Source organism: Leuciscus leuciscus, assembly GCF_965113295.1.
Source record: "Leuciscus leuciscus genome assembly, chromosome: 10".
NCBI classification, from domain to species: Eukaryota; Metazoa; Chordata; class Actinopteri; order Cypriniformes; family Leuciscidae; genus Leuciscus; species Leuciscus leuciscus.
Genome location: NC_138734.1, coordinates 33442529 through 33466169, shown reverse-complemented (window position 1 = coordinate 33466169; position 23641 = coordinate 33442529). Strand labels below are relative to the sequence as shown.

General features: G+C 36.4%; 1 protein-coding gene and 1 long non-coding RNA gene across 2 annotated transcripts in view; one reads left to right on the top strand and one right to left on the bottom strand.

The window, feature by feature from the left end:
* Nucleotides 1-23641, top strand: part of LOC309507683 — a 203015-nt gene that overhangs the window by 162795 nt on the left and 16579 nt on the right. The window lies entirely within an intron of this gene.
* itpr2 (inositol 1,4,5-trisphosphate receptor, type 2) overlaps nucleotides 3519-23641 on the bottom strand; it is a 96111-nt gene continuing 75988 nt past the window's right edge. The window contains exons 50-57 of the mRNA XM_082181915.1: nucleotides 22294-22458; nucleotides 21232-21415; nucleotides 19964-20038; nucleotides 18151-18281; nucleotides 17623-17788; nucleotides 16201-16361; nucleotides 6510-6671; nucleotides 3519-4279 (exon numbers count right to left, since the gene is read on the bottom strand). Of these exons, the coding sequence (XP_082038041.1) occupies nucleotides 4196-4279; nucleotides 6510-6671; nucleotides 16201-16361; nucleotides 17623-17788; nucleotides 18151-18281; nucleotides 19964-20038; nucleotides 21232-21415; nucleotides 22294-22458 (1128 nt within the window). The 3' untranslated portion in view covers nucleotides 3519-4195. The remainder of the gene's footprint in view (nucleotides 4280-6509; nucleotides 6672-16200; nucleotides 16362-17622; nucleotides 17789-18150; nucleotides 18282-19963; nucleotides 20039-21231; nucleotides 21416-22293; nucleotides 22459-23641) is intronic.

Below are 23641 nucleotides of genomic sequence, written 5' to 3'. Positions count from 1 at the left end.
TATTGGAAGAGGTGTACATTTCTAAAATATAACACAAACATACCAAAATAAATACAGTACTGCTTTAACTGAAGAACTGTCTAGAGAACTTGTAAAAAAAAACAGCAGTCAGAAATGAAAGTGACGAGGCTGGACAGGCTTGTGAACTGAAGTCACTCTTCATACAGCCAGTGGGGGGGATTAAAGGGGTACTTAGACAAACAGATACACTAAATTCAATGGAAGGGTACATGCAGTTTAACCTTTTCATTTAAAGGGGAAAACTGAGCGAAACTTGACAATCAATCCAAAAAAGCTCAGTCTGTACTTATTAACTCATTGTCAATGAAACGAAACTGAGCAAATGAAAAGGACTGAGTGATTTGAACACTGCCAACAGGAAGACGGCTGCTTGATGTGTTAAAAGAGTCTGTTGCTTTAAAGAGACCTTCAGTCTGGTGTTGGGAAGAGATGCAACATGATGCTTCGGCATAGGAAAAAAACACTCATAAATGTAAGCTTTGTATGACTCATCTTTCCTTTGAGCATATTTCTAATAAAAGGCATTTACATAACTCTCTCTCCTTTACCATCCAATTGCATGTCCTTTAAAAATGATTAACTGAATTTCATACTTATGTGTTTTTCTCATGCTGCCAAACATGCCATCATTGGAACACATCCACAAATTTAAGTACCTCACTGTTTGCCCTGCCATTGACACAAATAAGTCTTGTTGTTTTATATTACTATTATTATTCTTGTAATAATATTGATTTTGCACAACAATTGTGCAGGAATGCTTTTCTCTGTTTAAATAATTATCAGTTTCCTAGTTAGGTGTATCACACAAAAGCTGTCAAGAATGTGTCCAGGTCATATTTCATCTAAAAAATAAACAATCATTTATTAAAAAGTAATTTTTTATTTTAATATATTTTCAATTGCTATTATAGTTGCGATTTTCAGCATCATTACTCCAGTCAGTGTCACATGATCCTTTAGTAATCATTCTAATATACTGATTTGGTGCTCAAGAAACATTTCTTTATTATTATCAATGTGGAAAACAGTTGTGCTGCTTAATACATTTTTTCCATGATTTTTTTATGAATAATCTTTTCTAACATTCAAAAGTTTTAATGCATCCTTGCTGAAAAAAAAAAAAAAATCGTTAATTTAAAAATCAATACATGGTATACTTATGCTATTGATTTTATGTTTTTTTTTAGCTTGATAGATGACAATTAACTTTCATTGTATGGACAAGAGCAGTGAACATTTGAAAAACATATTTTTCATTCCACAAAATAAAAAAAAGGGCCAGGTCTCTTTGAGGGCTTTGATCTCTTTGTCTCTCAGAACTTCAGCAAGTCACTCCGTACACTAATCGATTAAGCAGGAACGCTGAGTCAAATGAAAAATCCCCCTAACATTTGCAGTGCTTTTAGGAAAGAGTGCAGCAGGGGTGATCTCTCGCCTCTCCGAGACCAGCTCATGTGACAGATCTCATCTGCTCTCAGACCCACCAGCATGACAACAACACGCACAGTCACATGCAGAAAGGAGGAAGGGAGGGTGGTATATTTAGATTAATGAGTGTGTTTATGCAGGATGGTGTAGCCTACACTGTCTTGCCTTACCAACTGCGCACACCTGAATGATGGAAATGTGTGTGTCAAGTCTTTACGGAGGATCAACGATCATTAAAATGCATTCTGAGAGGAGACTAGAACATTGAATAACTGCTATGTCTATGACGTTTGCTTCTAGATTGAAAGACGTGCGATCAGAGCGAGTGGGGACATTTAGTAAGAGTGGCAGTTATCCAACTAACTGTCTTCTGGACCCTGATGGTGCATTCCAGACATGTTGGACTTTCCCCTGCTTAGTGACAGCTGGGAGCTATAATGGAGGCGTCGGGGGCTAATTTTAACCCGTGCCAGGGTGAAGGCACGAGCAGACACGGGTCTTTGTACTCTGAAGAGTCTACCCTATATATCAATACTATAGCTTAAGCAATCAACGGATGTTTTTTAATGCAAAATGACTCCAACAATCATTATCGACACATGTAATCAGATTACTTTTTTCAAGCAACTAGTTAAGTAACGCATTGCTTTTAAATTTCCAACAAAATAGGCTATCTGAGTTACTTTGTTTTCCCAGTTATTGACTGACACCTCTCTTCTCCCAATGCTGAGAGAAATCGTGATTAAGGTACAGAGGCGTTGTGTGCGCTGTGTAAATATGATGGAGTTCTAGCATGCATTTACTCATCTCACTTGACAAAAACAGATTAATTATTGTTCAAAGTGAATAAAAACAGTGAAATGCAAATTCTGATTATGCAAACCTCTAATAATTAAATGTTAAATTGCACAAATATACTTTATGTATTTAATCTCACTTTATTAACCAATGTCTTTGCTGCTGACCTTCGATGATCCAATTCAACCAAATTAATAAGCAAGAATGAATTTAGGTAAACAAAACAAAACACCCCCCCCACCTCCACAATGGTTGCATAGGTGCACTGGAACAATCCTTCCTAAAACGCATTAAACTTTCGTTTACAAAGACGTGAAACTCACCGAGTGGTCAGGGGTGTTCACTGATATGCTCACACAAAAATCGCTGCAAAAGATGCTTTCCAACAGGTTTTATCGTACGGTATTACTCCGCCGCCGGAAACGGAAATGGGGTTGTTTGTGGGCTGGAGTGTCTATTATTCATTATTCAACCTCTCAACGGAAGAATGTACGGGTGTGAGGCGTTTGGAAAAATAGGTCCTGACCACTCGTTGAGTTTCACGTCTTTGTAAACGAAAGTTTAATGCGTTTTAGGAAGGATTGTTCCAGTGCACCTATGCAACCATTGTGGAGGTGGGGGGGTGCTACCACAGAAACCGAAAATTCTCGGGCCAGCAGCATTTGTCCAAATTTCAATCTTAACCATTGTATTTCATCAGAAACGATCTGAAAACAGGGCTTTAAGTGTAAAATACCGAACTTGTCCTTTAACTTTTGGAGTGTTGAACTTTTTTTGTTGTTATTAAAAAACAAACAAGCCCAGTCCAGGTGAGAAAAAGTAATGCAAAAGTAATGTAACATTAAGTAACGCGATTAGTTACTTTTTTTTTTTGACGGAATATTGTAATGCATTACTTTTAAAAGTAACTTTCCCCAACACTTACTTATAAGACTTTGACTTAACTAAACATTTCAGTTAAATTGTCTTTGATTACAAACGTATACTAATAATTTTATGAGGAAATAAGGTACATTTATTTATTTTTTAATACAGATTTAACCCTCTGGTGCTCTTCAGTCACTCAGGACCATAAATATTGTACTTTTTTTTTTTACTTTGGAATGGTGTGATACTTGGTGACTTTTGTGGCACTTGCTATGAGAACACAAATAAACTCCAAACCTTAATCTGAGTTTCTAAAAGGTTTAAAGAACAGACTTGAGAATCACACGAGTTTAACTTTGGGTCACAGTCATTCTTCACAACATCCAGAGTCAAACTAAGCATTGTAATACCAAATATAAATTCTTTATTACTTTATGTACTGTGTATAAGGCAAGCACAAACATGCTAGTCACATGTCTCACATAAAAATACACAATAAAAGTCATTAAGAGTTAAGACTAGCGTTTAGGTCTTTGTAGAAGGTGATGCAAACACATTCCAACGGTCACATGATTGTCTGATTATGAGATAATGTTTCCAGTCTTCTATCTTTCATTAAAGTAATTGTGAATTATAAAAAAACTATGAAACTCTCTAAGGCACTTTATTTCTCCAGTTATTCCAGCACTGATTAAAGTCCACTTTGAGTTACAGCAATACTTATGGATAGGACAATTAAAATGTGAGGGAGTTAATACTTGACCCTTGATAGAAAAAAAAGAAAAAAAATTCAGACAGCCGAGCCCTCTGGGAGAAAATGGAAATTCCCTCATGAGCCCAGGGTTTATGATTTTCTGAATAAACACTCTGTGCATTAACAAACGTCTTCCATCTATAAGATTTAAACGGGGAAACACTTATGAAATGACACTCAAGTCTGTAGTCATTTCTATTCATCTAACTGGACAACTGTCATGTCATGATGTAAAGTGTGATATCACCATGAGTGTAGTGTTGTTCATGGTGTGAACATCAGCATCTGTGTGTGAGTGTGTGTGAAGAGGTGATAAGTTCGTCCTCAGTGTGGAGGGGGGATTTGATGGTTTATTTGTGATGGCCCAAGAAAGCCCTGTCTCTGTTTGTTCTTCCTTTGCTCCGTCATCTGTACATAAACACACAAACACACAAAACAGGTTAACTGTAACTTCCCATACTCTACAGTAAAAAACTGTAATAGATCTAATGAGACATTTCATGTACAGTGTTAAAGAACATGTCATCTTATAAATTACAGTGAAAAAACTGAATTCTCTGTGTAACGGCTCACAATTGATGTGTTTTCATTGAAACAAGTTTCGTCTTTGTTTTTTACTTATCAGTAAAGTACATCCATCTTTAATCAAAATAACATCCCCTTCCTCTTGAAACGACATCTCTTCTCTTCTCTGATGATGCGTTTACTGGCGTGGGGGCGGGGAAACCTGTCACTCACATGAGATTGACAAATTCGCTGCTGGTTCCTTCCAGATTTTCCTATGGGTTTTTATAATGTTTTTTTTATTTAAAAAAAAAAATTTATGAGTAAAATAAAGTCTATGGTAAAGATAAGTTGACTATACTTTGACATTATGTTCTACAACATAAACTGCACACACCCATACAGAAATCGCAAATTTTGAAGCAGTTCTGTTTATTTTTGAAAACGTATATTTCTCTAATAAGCAACTAAATAAGACAGTTTGAGGTGTGAGTGTGTGGAGTGTATGTTGTAGAACAAAACGTCAAAGTATCGTCAAGTTATGTTTACCACAGGCTTTATTTTACTCATGAATTTCATGCCGACTTTAAGATATTTTGATAAACGTCTCAGTAATTTTTTTGTACAATGAACAACCAAAACTGCATGGTTACCAACATTCTTCAAAATGCCTTGTTCCACAGAAGAAAAAGAGTCATACAAGTTTGGAACTTGAGGATGACAGAATTTTTTTGGCTATTCCTTTATTAAACTATTCCTTTATTTTTATTTTTTTTATTAAACTATTCCTTTACAACAGTGTCACTTGGACCAATATCTTGTTCCATGGGTCACTTTTTTACTTTTCCAAACACACTGGGTTTAAATCATGAACAGCAGTGGCCAAAAGTAATGTCCGGCCTAGGAAAACTGATATCCCCACCCTTTATTCAAATATTATTAAAGATTTTGTATGCATATTGCATAGTTGTGCTTGGAGTCAATTGGTTTATTTGTGATAACACAAAGAAACACGCAAAATTTAGTGGACATAATTTTTGGTCAGGCTGTCGCATAAAAGCAATAGAGAACCAACAAAATATAAATAAATAACTGATGTTGTAGTAAATGTAAGCTTTTTCTTGTGAGCTTTTTAGCTATTTTTGTTTTTTTGTATAAAACCTGTTGCCTGTTTGCCTTTTTTACCAAATAATCAAGTTTAGTGTTTTGCTCTTCCCTCATATTTATATATATATATTTAAAATTTAATTAAAAAATATTTCCCTCATATTAAACTTGCAGGGTCATTAAAAACAAATATCTCCTCCGAACATCACTTTTGGCCACTACTTTACCTTTTTTTCGTGGGTGTTCCAGACAAAAAAAGGGAACTACTAAGCAAACAGGCCTAGCGAGAAAATGAAGGTGGAACACAGTGAGCTACACTAAATCAGAGAGTTTGTCTGAAAACATGACAAGTTGGGATTTGGCCTAATGTATCTGAGCTGGATCTCAGCCTAGCTGGAGCTGAGAGGTGAGGAGAATCTGTTTAATTAGGCCTGGCTGTCGGAGGAGAAATCACTTTAATAAGTTATTTAACATCTAGCACTGCCAGGAGAATTACAGTAAGCCCGCTCCTCGTGACCGTCAGGAATCAGAAGGATGTGAGGGGCACCGCGGTGTGGTTAAATGTTCTAGTTCGAATGTTTCTGGTCCACTGGTTTGGACCAGTGCCGATTCTCAATGACCGTGCAGTTCTTGTGCGTTTCTGCACATAACACAGTTCAACTCTGAAGTCTAAGGTCAAACCATGCAGACACACAAAAGAAAAAACAAAAAAACTGAGCCATGGGGCAGCAATTTCTTTTCTAACGTCATCCCATTAAAACCTACAGTTCTCCCTCTCCCTGTGTCATGTGAATCGGTTAAACTGTTTGTGCGGAATCACATGTGGGCCAGGCAGGTGATGGCAGTGATCCGACACAGCGGAGCAAAGCCGGAACATCCACATCGCCCCGGGGCACCGCCCCACCCCAGCTCTGACGCACTTCCACAGCAGGGCCTAATAGTAAACACTTCAGAGGCCCTGTGAGGAGAAAGAATGTTTTGCTCTGTGAAACCGGGCTGTCCCATTGGATGGCGTGCTGTATGTTACCTGTTCTTTAAGCTCAGAGAGCTGGCCAGACAGCTGAGACACGAGACTGACAGTGGTGTCCAATCTCTCGTGCAGCGATCGGATCTCGTTCTGTTCGCTATCTCCCTCCGAGCTCACCAGAGACATGGCCCGCATCCGGGGAAACCAGTCCAGATTCTTCTCCTGAAGAGAAGAGAGAGTTGTGAATGTTGTTGCCCAACGACTGTTTTGCAAAAAATCTGTTTTACACATTTACACTATCATTCGAAAATGTGGGTGAGCAAGAGTTTTTGGGGTTCTTTTGAACCTTCTATACATAATAGAATTCAAAACAAAAAAGATCAATTTCAACACAAATATTAAGCAGCACAACTGTTTTCAACATTGATGATAATAAGAAATGTTTCTTGAACACCAAATCAGTATGTAAAAATGATTTCTGAAGGATCGTGTGACACTGAAAACTGGACGAATGGCTGCTGAAAATTCAGCTGTGCCACCACAGGAATAAATTGCATTTTAAAATGTATTAAAGAACGAAAAAAACCAGATAAAAATATTTAACTGTTACAGGTTTTACTGTATTTTCTTTTATCAAATAAATGAAGCCTTGGTGAGCATAAGAGATTGCTTTCAAAAATGCTAAAAATTCATACTGAGCCCAAACATTGTGATTTACATGTCTAATAAATGTGTATACATTTATAAACGGTTTTCTACTGCATTTTGATTTATATATAAGTCATTCTCAATGCATAAAAAAACTCATGTGCCTTTATTTTTCCCCACTGATTTTCAAGAAAATAAATAGGAAAAAATACTTCTGCTGCAAAAGTGACATGTTGTATTGCGATATATGGACTAATGGCTTAAGTGCAGCTCTTTAAACAGTTAACAGACGTATTCAACAAATAAATAGGCTAAATAAGTACAAAACAATAATAGTTCTCACAAAAAACAGAGACTTACAAATAGGTAATAACAGGAACACTGCACACAACAGCTCATTTGAAGAATGACAGTAATTATCTTCAAAATCATTGATGAATGCGGTGATTGTGTGGGATTAATGGCTGTAGAATTTAACAACTTCTCGGAGGATGTTTTACCCTGCCGACAGTCTCACACTCTATAGTGCAAGTATAGCAGCAGAGTTTTGTTGCATAACAGTAGCAGTTAAAGGTCTCAAAGACTGTAGTGCACTAAAGCACAGCATGTTGTCACTCAGAAACTGCCTCTCTGGCAAATGGTGGGCCGCAAAAATGGGTCGCAAGTCTGTTCTAATAAGGTTGTGGGATAGAAACAATGCAAACTAAATATACACTACTGTTTAAAGGTTAGGGGTCAAAAGGACAATTTTCACCTGAGATTTGGAGCCAGATTACAGGGGGGTAAAATGACTTTAAAAAGATGGCAGCATTATTATTTTATTTTTTACACAGAGATTGATAGGTCTATATATCAGAGATAATGGGATTTCAATGTGGTTCCATGAGTAAATTGTTAAATTGGCCAGATTTTAAGTGGTACAGCGGATACTTTTTGTATTTAAAGTATTAAAGATATCTGATTCTGAATATCATTTTTGATTCTTGTTCCTATGAGACTTTTCTTTTGAAATCTTTTTTAAGGCTATATGGTTCAATCCCAGAGATACTGAGATGCCAATGCAGTAAACATGTAGCTTCAGAATCTGTTAAAATGAACAAAATCCCTTCTTCCAAATATCCTTGAAACTAATTCAAATATAGATTCTTATAAATACACTTGAAGAACAATGTGTCTCAACTCGAGCATTTCAGTGGATTTTTGGCGTTCTATGCAATTGTTTTGATGGGGAAAAACAAGATACATTCCTAGTTTCAACATTATTTATTATTCAGACATCCCCCTTTAAATGCAATTATCAGCTGTGTGCAAACTGCAAAGTGACTCACATTTGGTTTTTGTCCACTGAAAATGGGTAAAATTCAACAATTTAAAAATGGAGCCGCATTGAGATTCCCACATCTATTGGGGTTGAACCATATTGTTGAAATGAAGACTTCAAAAGAAAAGTTTGTTATGAACCAGAATCTAAAATCATATTGCGATATCTTACTTTACTAAAAGATATAATACTTTTTGAGTTACAGGCATGCAAACTTTGGAAAATCAATATCTATGGCACTCTGACAGGTATGTTCTATGCAATTGTTTTGATAGGGGAAACATTTTTTATGATATGAATTTATCTTAAAAACTCCTTGAGTTACAGGCATGAAAAAGTTATTTTTGCCCTTCTGTAATCTGGCTCCAAATCATTTTTTAACCCCTCTACAAAATAGTGGATTACTCAGTAAATATACATCCATGAAATTTAATATTTGGCTTTCATCACTATTTATGCTAGACTTTCTTTAGAAAAAATATTAACAAAATCAAAAATTTTAGCTGGGGAAGTTTCAGAAATTTGGTTGATTTGACACGAAATGACCCAAAAGTCTTTAATATCATTTTTGTTCAATTTAATGCATCCTTGCTATTAATTTGAAACCCCAAACTTTTGAACGGTAGAGTGCTAAAACGCAATAACCCATTTAATCCTGCCAAGTTAGAACAGCGAAAAATCCAATTAAGAATGCAAACTCATCACTTGGTGTCAACATAGGATGTCTGACATCATCCTAAAAAAACAAACAAAATTATGCAATGTAAAGGAATATAAGACCCTGACTAAATATCAAATGGTTTAGCGCTGTGAATCATATCCTGACTACACTAGAACACGGACTTCCGAGTCAATCATCATGACCCCTCTCTGCTAGCGATTGCATGCTTATAAATATGAGCAAGTGTGCTAAAACTCCAACTCCAAAATCTAAAGCATATAGAGGTAGATCTAGACAACAAAGGCCCGGATGCAAAGATAACTTTAGAAACAGGAAGTAGTCACGCAAATCAACTGCAGCCAGTTATAAATGCTTTTTTGTGTTTTCGATACTAACAGTGAGTCATTATGTTCGTAAAGTGTGTGTGCCCACACAGTAGCTCACGTACAAGATATTTGTTTGTGGTCTACAAATTGTGTGTGCGAGCGCGTATGCGATTAATGTGTATGTATATGATTTGATCTAGTCTGGGGTGTGTGAGATAAGGAGGGGGGTAACAGTGCAGTCTCTCATCACAGCAGTTATGTAAGGTGCTTTTTACAGTCAGCCTGACAGGAGAGCTGCAAGGTACACAGAGAGTTCCAGGATATGTTTAGAGGTGGGAAAAGACTGCCTTCCCTTACACAATTATGAAACAACACGCACTCACAAGGAGACACACCCGGGCACGCGCACATTCGCACTCAAACGCAGTGCTTTTCTCCGCTATACAATAGGGAGTGAGGCTTTCCAAGAAAAACACACTGAAAAAATCCGTTGCTCTTCTGAGAAACAGGCGCATGAACAAGGTCAAGCACTCTTGCAGATCAAAATTGGGACAAAGCACCTCTATCACTCTGGAAAAGAGCAATCTTGTTTTGCAGAATGTTTCATTGGGATCTAAAACAGGAAAAAGGGGAAATTAGGATTAAGCATAAATTGCGGCTAATTGGTTCCAGGGAATGGTGCATTATGAACTTATGAAAACAAGGAAGGAAGTGGGGAAACATAAGTTAAGTGAGGACGGATGAACAGAGAACAGATTGTGAGGGTCAAGTATCATGAAATGCCCCATTTTTTTAGTAAAGATGCAACCTGAGGATATAAAGGGAGCGAAAAACCAAACATGAAAACAACATTGTTATGACTGGCCAGCGGGGGAAACAAACAAACAAACAAACAAACCAAACTGAAAGATAGAGTAGGGACAAAGTATCTTTCTCATGAAACCTGGACAACATCGAGCAATGGAGTTTAGTGAGGGTCTCCAGGAGCCGGTTGCATGCTAGTCTTACAAGTTAGTCAAACTTTTTCTTTAGGACTGCACATAACTTTTTTTTTAAAAGTCAGGTATATAAAATAGTAGATTAGTCTAATACCGAAAAGTAAGACTGAATACCCCTAACTAACTGCTAGTTGTTTGTACTAGTTCTTAAGACAGTCTTAACATAATGGCTATGTTCATACAACTCGCCCCTGATCATAACTTATCATAAATTATCTATGATTAATTAACATTGAACATTCAATGATAAAGGCAATCCAGTTGCTTCATAAACTCTGTGCAGGGCAAATATTAACATGTTAAATTTTTTAATTAACAGTACAGTTCAAAAGGTTGGGGACAGTAAGATTTTTGGTTAACAGTTTCCGTGCATGTATCTTTAAATGCAAATGAGCTGCTGCACTCCACCCAGCTTTACAGAAGAGGGCGGAGCCTGTACAGCTCGTGCCTCGGGTCAGATAAACATCTGTTTAGTTCTGATTATCATCTCTATCGCGGCCACGCTAACGTGACACTGGAGTTCTTCGTCATCATGGACGTTTTTTATTTGCATGCATTTTACAGTCATATCAGTTTAAACTTTTGATTCTGGTTTTCTGAGCGCACACATCCGAAGCATGCGCACAGAAACTGGATGTCAGACAGCGTGTCATGTGAGTATTAAACTAAGTTCTCTTATTGAACTTAAACTGTCAAATAAACACAAGGTAATGTCTGTGTATTAAAGTGACAACAGCATAATATATAGTACCTACTGCCATATATGCTGTCAATATGAACCAAACAACAAAAGGAAAACTGAAAATCCCTCACAGCACTTGACTGCATGACTACAGTAGCTTTAATAAGAATACATTTCTTACTTGAATCCTGCTGTTAAATGTTCTGGGCTGAGCTCATTGAGGGGAGGAGCTAAGCTAATAGGGCAGATTCCGTCGCCAGTCGTGGGCGGGGCCTGTTCCAATGTTATGTCACATTGGAGTACATAGAGAGCCTAAGTCCCTCCCCTTCCGGTGGACCACCATGGGACCTTATTTCGGAAAAATATTGTATGGTAGTAAATGGTGAGAAACAACAAATATTTTGATCTCGTTTGAATTGTGCCCTGAATTACACATATGATGTTTGTCAATTTAAAAGATACATTTTAAAGTCAAGAAAGTCGCAGTTTGATGTAAAACTGTTGAGGTATAAGACTGAGAAAATACGTAATTACAAAGACTACAAACCCAAAAGGCGCACATGTGACGTCATACCTTTTCTCTCAATGAATGAAGCTACCTTTACTGAAGCTAACGTCTGTTATTTTCTGTCAAACAGACTAAGTCTCCTTTTGCATAGCTGCAGCTCTCAACATGACCCAACTTGTAGTGATTTTCACCCCTTTTAATACTTTTTCTGGAAGAACGAAATGAAACGCGCTAAGGTGACAGCCATGTTGGTGACGTACATAGTGCGAGACGAGAGATGTAGTTCATTGAGCGATTTTCATGTTACTCTTCTGTTTTACGACAAACTGCGACTTTCTTGACTTTCATAATTATATTTTAAATTGACAAACATCATGTGTGTAATTCAGGGCACAGTTCAGACGGAATAAAAAGATAAGTTGTCTCTCGCCATTGACTACCATACATATTTTTTCCGAAATAAGGTCCCATGAGCCGGAAGCGGAGGGGAGGGACTTAGGCTCTTTATTCCGCTCATTCAGCTCATTTTGAGACACGGTTTAAGATTTATGGAGAAAATAACAAACGGAGTGGATGGATTTTTACCACGATAGGGTGGTTGTGTACACACACTGCAGACACAATATGTTCAGAAACTATTTAAAAGTGAATTTTGCATGATAGGTCCCCTTTAAGAAATGAATACTTTTCTTCAGCAAGGGTACAAGGGTATTAATTAAAAAGACTTAAAAAAATTAATCTTTGTAAGCAGCACAACTGTTTTTAACACTGATAATAATAAGAAATGTTTCTTGAGCAGCAAATCAGCATATTAGAATGATTTCTGAAGGATTGTGTGACACTGAAGACTGGAGAAATGGCTGCTGAAAATTCAGATTTACCATCACAGGGATACATTTAAATATATTAGAAAACAAATCCTTCAAATTGAAACAAAACAAAACACTTCACAAGTTTAGTTTTTACTGTCAAATAAATGCAGCCTTGGTGAGAATAAGAGACTTCCTTCAAAAACAAATCTTACAGACCCCAAACAAACAACCAAATCAAGCCAAATCAACCTGCAAATGGATTACTTCTCATTGGCTTATCATTATGGTATATAGAAGAAAGCATTTTAATATCAAAGCGCCTAATAACATGGCAGCTAACACCTCACAAACGTATATATACGCTTTGGCACAAGCACACTGCTGCAGACTAGTGTGTGGGAAAGGTGTTTCGACTGTCATTAAAGTGCCATTAAACTTCTTTTCCCATCTGACAGACAGCATAATCGTTCGATCACGTGTCCTCGTCTCTCATCATCATAAAGATGCTGTTTTGCAATGGAAAGGCAGTTTCAGAGCGCTGCCATCGACTCGGCTCTGGAAATAGCAGCATGATTGCAATAATCAGTTTGATTAGTATGGCCAGCCGCTGCGCACGCACTCCTGCAGTCATCTGTTCACACACACACACACACACACACACACGCATCCTGAGACGCCCAGCTGGGAGAAACGGATACAACGGTGAATGCATGACCTTTGAACTTGCATTGATCACAAGTCTAGAGGCCGAAGAGTTTATTTTTTTTCTCGTTCCTGCCGACAGTGCATGACGACCGTGTTGCCAAGGAGACGCCTGACTCACTGTGTGATAATGAGTGGCGTGGCAGGTGTGTGTGTGTGTGGGACAGGAGAGCACGTGTGAGGATAGGCTGAGCTAATAGCAGGCCACTTGAGATGGGTTACATAATGCTGTGACTGCTGCAGTACCTGCTCACACTCTTTTTCCAGCAGCCTGTGAGTGATAATCTCACAAACACACACACACACACACACACACACACACACACACACACACACACACACACACACACACACACACACACACACACACACACACACACACTTACTTCAATGTAAACCTGCAGTTGAAACTGCTGTGCTCAAAAAGTGTCAGTGCCAGGCTGTAGTGTTTTGCATTCAGTTACTGTTTCCTAACCCATCCTTACACGAGACAGAACACTGACGAAACTAAACAACTAAACTTGTCTCCCTTAGTTATGCGTCACCCATGTCTCAACTCTCCCTTCACAGCTTTAATGAGGGCCCTTGTGTTTGTAGCAACACACAGTAATTAGTTAATGTAGTACTATACTGTAGAACTCAATGTGTCATCAGCAGGACTTCATGGATTCTGAGCATGCAGTGTCCAGCAGAAAAGCTCTGTAGATTTCCACTGAACCCAAACATCAGTCTACTAATATGCCATTTTATTGGCCAGGCTGATAAACTGACCAACCTTTGGCCATTTTCAGATTATCAGCACCTGCCGCTAAAGCCTAGCCGATTAACAGTGTGTGCACTCCTTTCTGTGAGTACCAAGATCTACACATATTATTATTTTATTTTTTTATGTGTAAATAATACACAAAAATTAAAAAAGCATCACGGTTTCCATAAAAAGCAAACTGTTTTCAACATTGATGTTTCTTGAGCACCAAATCGGCATATTAGAATGATTTCTAAAGAATCATGTGATGCTGAAAAGGAATAAATTACATTTTTAAAAATAGATTTTAAAATAATAATCAGTTGTTTTAAATATTTCACAGTATTACAGTTTTTACTGTATTTTTTATCAAATAAATGCAGCCTTGGTGAGCTATATAACAAATCTCTCCGACCCCAAACTTGAATGGTAGTGTATATTAGGACACATGAACTCACATTCAAGAATTACTGTATGTATAGTAAACAAAAATGGTAAACAAAATCAATCAAGTTATATTTTAGACTCTTCAGAGCTCATGCACACTCAACATATCCTGGAATGCTTTTTAAACAGCTGTGAACGGGATTCCCTCCAAATGTATTCCTGCAAAACCTGTTCCAACTTCTCCATTTAAAAAAATATTGAATTATAATTAATTTTCATAAAAATATGCGCAAGTAGGCATAATTTTTAATTGTCTTGAATTGTCAAACCCATATTAATGGACTGCTGTAACTGTCAATTTACCCTTTAATAAACTTTTCAGAATTTTGCAAACTACCATTGGTGCAGAAAATATGAAATTGCCATATAACACCTCAGAGATTGTTCTCCTACCCTCCACGATAAACATTAGTCCCACTCAGCCCATTATTATAGAGAAAAAGCAGTCTTAACGAAGGCTTTAATTACAGTATGCTCTGTGAGATACCAGGAGCAAGAGAAGGTCACACACACAAATATAAACAAACAAAATAGAGCACACACACATATCAAAAGACTTTAGGAATGCCATCAAGGGAGTCTTTCTCTCATTTTAAGGAAGTTCACGGTCTCCTTTAGCTGGCGCCAACTGAAAACAGTGCACAGAGATATAAACACACACAGTGTTTTCATGTTTTATCCTCCTGAGACCCAAAGTTTTTTGAATTATTTTTTTTTTCATGTCATCACATTGTTTAGACTAGAGCATAATAAACAAATGGTAAAAAAACATTTTTGAAAAATAATATTTTATTCATACGTTATGCTATGTCCTCTCTAGTGGACACCAGGACTAAGTTGTTTAAGAAATAAAATGACATGAAATTATATGTTTACGCAAAAACAATGGGATTTTTTTTTTCAATCACCAATACATTTTGGGGTTTCAGGATTTTTTTAACCAAAATTTGTATAAAGACGATTCTCAACTATGTTATGAAAGACATAACGGAATGAATTGATACACCATTTTACTTAATGCAATATGTGGGTAAAATGGCCATAAATTAATATTCCCATTCAATGCAATGTATCTATACACTGTGTCTAATTTGCACATTAATGTGTTCTTGGAGCAACATTTAATGAAAAAAGAAGTGTAATAATCGGAGTAATAATTGTCAACATTTTAATAATAATATCTAATATTTCATAGGAATATTGATGTATAATTTATGTCCATATTCTCTTGTTGTGTCTCCCAAAATGCCTTATAAACATGATTTAAGTCCTGATGTCCTCTAATCAACACCCTGTTCTGTAACAGAAAGTCATTTTTTTATTTGAAACCCCATAACATTTTCCTGAGATGTCGGTTTATGAAATACAATTTGAAAAGAAGTCCGATTTAAATTATAATTACAATATATTATCATATTTCCTACATTTGATCACTAAATTAATGTCAGACATTTTTAAAGACCAAGGAGAAGTTGTTTTCATGGTGAAACCTCCAAACATTTGGTATCTCTGAAAAGTCCTGAATGTGCTCTTTACAGGGCACCCAGGTGTGACATGTATGATGTCAGAGAAATTCACTAAAATATAATGTCCACTACAGTGGACACAAGTCTATTCCTGGGTCCCAGGAGGATATGGGGACTTTCCATAGACATAATGATTTTTATACTGAACAATCTGTCTTCTATCCCCTTACACTTACCCTTCCCCTAAACCTATCCATCACAGAAAACTTTATGCATTTTTACATTTTCAGAAACATCACTTTTTATGTATCACTGATTTATGAGCTGTTTTCGTCGTGGGGACAAAAAAATCCAATAACGTTTGACAGACACAAAGTGTTCAAATACATTTTAGGGGTCACTGTATCATGGTACCAGCTGTGCCAGAGGACTAACCTTAATCATTTGGGCCACGTAGCTCTCGGGCCCTGTGTACTCGGTGGGGTCCTTCACCTTCACCAAGACCAGGAAGTACAAATAGTGCCACATGCTGTGCTCCGACTTGATGTGCTCCTCAAACGACACGGTCTTGTTATCAAACTTGTCTCTCTCAAGTCCTGAAGATGAGCAGATAATAAGATAATGATTCTTCAAAGAAAAGCCATTCTGTCTGTCAAAATAATTTGTTTTATTCATGGTGTTCCTCTGTTTATAGTCACTATAAAACTTTCCCCCACATCTGTTCTTCTCTACCATGGTCTTTATGTCTTCTTCAGTGGAGTAAATGTCACCATGATCATAGTTGAATCCATCAAATAAAAAAGCCTGTCACAGACCTCATATAAAAATTCAAAGGCAGTCAGAGTAACAGAATGTGACAGGGCATGACATCTGCTTACAGCCGCACCACTGGCTAGTTCCAAGCCATTCGAAGATGTTTCGCTGGTGTGCAGATGTGGAAAATACCTGCGTTTAAAGCTATGATATTCTACACATTTGTAGCATTTTATTTTTTGCATTAAAATAGGCAACAAATGTTTTACTTGACAATTTTCAGCCCTCACCAAGAAATTTAACTTTTGCATGTGGAATAGACTGAAATCTTAAAGAGGTCATGTTAAGCCCTTTTACAAAGTCTTGATTTTGTATTTGGAGTCTACTATAATAGGTTTTCATGCTTGAATGTTCAAAAAAAATTATATGTCACATATTTTACATTGTTGCCTTCTTTCCAGTCTTTTAGTAACTGTTTAGTTCCGGTCTCTTATAAAGACCTTCCTTCTGAAAAGCACAGTGTGCTCTGATTGGTCTGCTGGACCAGTGTGTTGTGATTGGCCAATTGCTTAGAGTGTGTTTCATAAATGTCACACCTCTTACCATAACTGCAAGTTTCAATACACTAATAATGCAACTCAACTAGGCCGCGCACCTGTTTGTTTTTTTGTGTGTATGCCTTCGGCAGGAATTATTTAAATGTGGAATAGTGTGACATATACGTTCCTGGAAGATTTGATGTCCCTTTGAATTGACTTGTGCTTTGTAGGTTTGTAGACCTTTTCATGCTCAAACAGCAACATTACACACTAAAGAAAGTTGAAAATGTAATGGGTCCTCTTTAAGCTCCATCATAGCACTCAATTTATCCCAGGATTTCCACTTTGAGATATAAAGAACAATTCATATAAATTTTACTGAAAGATCCGGTGATTTTGTGAAAAGATTAAATGAAAAGACACATATTTTCACGTTTTTAATGACCACATGAACCCTGCTATTCATTTTCATTTTATTTCAGAAATTCTACAAAATATAGAAACAAACATTGTTATGATTAGCTAACCTCCTGTTCATAATATGTTCCCTTTAAGAAAGACATACCACAAATGAAGCAGGTGGTCTTCAGAATTTCTTCCTTTCTCTGTTTCTCACTCCTCAGGTCAGCGAAGGTGTCAATGATCACACCAAAGATGAGGTTCAATACAATGATGATGACAATGAAGAAGAACAAGAGGTCGTACACGACACGTGCCGGGAACATGGGCTCCTGAGGGGCAACAGCGAGGGGGTTATAAATTAAGATTTTACTTTAGATATTTCAGCTGTAAAAGTGAAATATTACAAAATAAGACCTAAATGCAGTTTTTTTAAAATCAAATTATTGATCAGCAGTTTTCAATCATCCACAAAAAGACTAAGACAGACCCTTTGAAGCAGCCATAACTGATTTTGAAACGCTTCAAAGAATATAGACAGATGCTCAGAGAGAGTGTAAACGAATGCAGGGGTCTGTAAAAGCATGATGTACAGACGCCTGCATGGATTATACTGACAGTATTAGTGACGCCACGAAGGATTTATTGGCGTATCTCATGTCTGAATGTGTTGCGTTGATGATATTCTGTTCACCTCTTTGGAGAGCTTGCGCAGAACATCTGCGATTCCTCCCCCGTTTCTCAGCCCATGGTTCAGAACCGTAATGATGCACATCAGCAGGGTGTCACACACGCGTTCTGTACCATCTTCATCCGCTTCTTCCACTGGGATGAACACACACACAAATATACAGACATAGATAACATAACAGTTTTAAACATATTCAAGAATATATATATATATTATTATTATTTTTCTACTTATCTATTCAGAAATAATTATTATATTATATATATAAGTACGTCTGCAGGTTCATAAATATTTATTCAGGTTTATAACTATATATTTTTAGGATTTTTACTTAGATTTTTATTTATATATTTAGAATAATAATTATGTATTCAGATTAATTACTTTATATTGAGGATCTTACTTATTTATATAATTCAGTTTTATAACTATATTTTTACTTATATATTTATTTATTTAGATTTATAATTTATAAGATATATTTCTTGAAATATTTACATTTTATATTATGCATTTACATTTTTTTAATAACTTTTTAGAATTATTCATATTAATAAATAATAATAATAATCCAATTAATCAATCAATCATTCCATTTATTCATCTATCCATCACATGCAAATAACAGGGATTTTTACTAGTGGTCTCAGACTTTTGGACCCCACTGTAATGTATATACACAGTTTGAGAAGGCCATTAGACTTTTAAAATAAATTGTGCAGGAGCAGAGACTAAGAAAAGACACATCAACAAAGTAAGAAAGACAGGAAGATTGAAGAAATGAGCATGGAAAGGTAAACAAGGAATACATGAGGGACACAGAGAGAGATGCGAGACAGTGAGGGAGAGGTCAAAGAAAGAAAGAGGGTGAGCGTGTGAGAGAAAGAGTGCGCACGTGTTGATATCTAGAAGCACAGGTGATCTTTAAAGACTCCCAGGGCAAAGCAGAACAAAGCAGCACATGAGTCATCTCCTCAACACACACACACACACACACACACACACACACACACACACACACACACACACACACACACACACACACACACACACACACACACACACACACACACACACACACACTCTCTCTCTCACGGGTCATCTCAGCACCTTAACCTCTATAATAAATACACAGGACCAGCCTTTCACAAACATACACTTCAAAAAACCATAAACACACACGCACACACACACACAAATCACACGACATGCCACCACCAGTAACGCAGTTTATGCTAGAACATTCACCTGAAGGGTGAGACGGAGGTTAAATCAAAAGAGAAACTGCAGTGATGCACAGTAAATGCTGAATTATTCTTGATGTCTTTCTCAATGCGACATTCAAACTACACAAATAAATCCATGAGTCCAGGATTTTACAGTTTAACAATACATAAGCACAGCTGTACAATGGAAGTCCCATTTGATGGGACGTCAATATCGCAAACTGTGGTTCTAAAAAGTATCATTTAAGTAACACCTAAATCACTTTTAAAAATGCATGAATGTCATTACATTAGCCAAAAAATATACCAGATCAAGTGGCATCTGCAAAAATATTTCTCAGAACTTTTCTCAGAACATCTAAAAAAACATAAAGTGTCCAAATAGCCTACATTTAAATTTCTCACACTATTATTGTTTTATCATTTAAAAGCTTCTATTTGTGAAATGTTTTGCCTGAAAACTGTGCTTGTGCGCCCTAACATTTTGCTGTCTTTTTCAAGGACATTCATACATTTTAAGTGTGGCCTGACTGTCCAGAAAGTCTTTGGGGGGCGTTGCCACTGTAAAAACAAATACAGAGGTGACTTACCGTGGTGAGAACTAAAGGCGGAGTTGGAACAGGACTCACTCAGACAACTCATAGACTCCTTCACATTTGGCCTCTCTAAAAAACAAACCAAACAAATATTTTTTGGTAAAAACATTAAAATCTGCATTCATAGCATGCATTTGTGATCGATAAATGGCATCTAACATGAACGTTTTTGTTTACATAATATATGTGTGTGTGCATATTTTATTATTTATATATTATATATATATATATATGTCTGTGTGTGTATACTGTATATACACACATATATTTATACATATATACAGTATATATGAGTGTATATGTATATATACACAGACACGTACACACACACACAGACAGATAGACATACATACATATATATATATAGTTCAGATGCAAAAGCCTCTAAGTGCCATCTGAAATTTTCTTCTAGAATGATCATTTTTATCAAGCTCGTATATTTAAGTTCAATAATTTCATGACCTATGAATTGTCATTTAAGTGACAACTTAACTTAAATATACAAGCTTGATAAAAATTATCATTCTAGAAGAAAATTTCAGATGGCACTTAGAGGCTTTTGCATCTGAACTCTTCATATATACACACACACACACATATATATATATATATATATATATATAATATTATATTATATTATACTATACTATACTATACTATACTATATTATATTATATATATACACACACATATATTATGTAAACAAAAACTTTTATGTTAATGCGATTAAATCGATTTGACAGCACTAGTTTTTTTCACAATAGAAAAGCTTTATTAAATCATGTTTGTTGTGTTCCAGTGTATGCGTGTCCCTTTCCTGTCCCCAGTGCTTGTGCAGTGCTGCAGTGCACAGAGGAAGTGATTATATAAGGGAGTGTGGCCACTGCTGGGTTATGCAACAGGTGCCATGTGCTAGCAGGTCCTCTCCTATCTCAACAACGCAACATGGCCATGTGTTCATATAAACACACATACACGGAATATCTTCACCGTCACGCATCCACATGTACATACTGAATTCATCGCAGATGTGCTACTCTCACTAAAAGAGGCATTTTACTGCCATTCATACCAAGTCATTTACATATACGATACGCTGGGTTGCACATTAGCACTTGATAATGACTTCATCCATACAGAACATTTGGGAAATATGAAACGAAAGACCAAAACATCAAGTTCTATGTAATGTGCAGCTGGAAAGATAGGAGGCCATTACAGCAAAGAGCGTGACAGGGACATCATGTACACTTCATGCTTACTTAAAGAAGGGAGGCGGTCTACTTCCATGAGGAAGTCGTCTTTAAAGAAGAGGAAGGCCACAATGGAAAAGAGGTAGACCAGGATGATAGCCAGAACAGCTGTGAGGAAGATGGAGCGGCCGTTCTTTGTCACACTCCTCATCACGTTTAGGAGCGTTTCCTCTCTACGCACAAGATCAAACAACTAGAGAAGGAAAGAAAGAGGAATATTATACAAACATGTTTACAAAAATAAATTATTATAAAAATATTAAATCATTTAAATGATCATTGTTCTAAAGCCAAAATAAATTGTTACATTGGCATTAAATTAATCAAAAGTGACAATATTTTGTAGCAATGTAAAATATTTTTTTATTTAAAACGCTGTTCTTTTGAACTTTCTATTCATCAAAGAATCCTGAAAAAAATGGTATCATGGTTTCCACAAAAATATTAAGCAGCACAACTGTTTATAATGATAATAATTTCATTCGCACCAAATCAGCATATTAAAATGATTTCTGAAGAATCATGTGATCACAGGAATAACTTACATTTTAAAATATATCAAAAAAAGAAAACGTTTATTTCAAATTGTAATATTTCGCAATATTACTTTTGACTGTATTTTTTATCAAATAAATGCAGCCTTAGTGAGCATAAGAAACTTTTATAAACATTAAAAAAAATCTGTGTATACAAAAACATTTGCTAGCGCTAGTTTTAACTGTAAGAAATAAAAAACTAATGTTTTTGTATACACAGATTTTTCTTTAATGTTTATAAAGGTTTTAGAAGATTAAAATTTACTTTAACTAATCTCATAATTTCTGTCCAGTTTTTAGAAGCTAGAAAGAAACTGTAATAGTAAAAAAAATCAATAAATGTGTAAATGATTGTATTATCTATTTAATAAATATCCTAAGCTAACAATTTTGACAGCCATAAAAATACACAGATTTTTTTTCTCTCAAAAGCAAGCATTCCTGGACTCCACTTAAAAAACAAAACAAAAAAACTTAATTAAATCATTCATTTCATTTAGAACCAGATTATATTGCAAAAAGTGTGAAATCGTACCAGGATACTGTAGAAGAACTCATGCACGAACAGACCCAGCATGCACACGATGACGTAACCGACGTGCAGAAGGAAGAAGATGTCCATGATAACTGCTTTGTACCCTCGTGTGAACGTGCCCTGGTTCCCCACAAAACTAACCAGGAACACGATTTTATTCAGCAGCTGTGAGAATACATCAGAAGATAATGCTACCCGACAGCAATAGCATCCTTACAATCACATCAAAACATCCTTCAATACAAACACCTTTCACACATAGCAAAGAAAAAACAACGATAAATGCAAATAATATAATGCACCTAAACCATATAAATCATGCATAGTTGGGGAAAAATAGGCTTTTAATTAAATATCTTTTAAATGATAGGAAAATATTTCCATATCCTCTGTTGTTATATTCCAAGTAAGTAAATATGGGCCAGTTTATACCTGGTCATGTGTTTTTTTCCTGATCAGATAGCTATCCAATCATGAGGAGACCAGTTGTTTATGCCCTCTGAAACGCTTTCGAGATGGATATAATATATCCGATCACTCAAACCACTTCAGGAGGTGGTATGAGACTCATTCCAGGCGAAACTGGACAAGTGTAAATGCATCTGGCTATTGGGAGGCACATATGTAAATTTTACTCCTCCCAATTTTTTTTTTTAATAAACGTGTGAGCGTGTTATAGGCTACAGTCAATCTGATCAGTAAACATGCATGAAGTGACTAGGTGTAAACAGGCCTTAAGCCTTTAATTTAGAGCAAATTCATGTGTCACTTAGAAAGCTAGTACTTAAAACCATGAGCAAGGTGAAAGAAAATATATACGGTCTGCACTTGCAGTGAGGATAAACATGGTTTGTGGCGACTACTTGGAAGATATGGCGAGTGGCATCTAGTATCCCAGACTTCTAGAATCTGTTTCAGCACATGTCTCTGTTGGTCCTTCATGTGGTGCCATAATGGCTGAGGAGACGCCAGCTTAAACAGACGCAAACAGACTGACACAACAGAGGGACGTGTCAGCAGTTTGAAGGCTGGAGCTCCATTTGGCTGAGAGGGAGGCATGAAATCACTCTCATTTTTTATCTGAACGCACATCAAGCACATCAGCCGCTTCTGTCATCATACATGTAACTGACACTGATGCAAAATGGCAACGCTAGATCCTCTGCTGCCATCTTTCATATTTAGCCAGATATCGAGCGGCTTTTTGTAATTAATAGGTATTAACGATTAATCAGCGGACATGAGGTGTTAGTGGATGGTCTTTTTTAATAGAAGTTTGGTTGGTTTATAAATGTAAAATACACTTTGACATTTAATCAGTTCACGGACGCTGAATGCTGACGGGCTA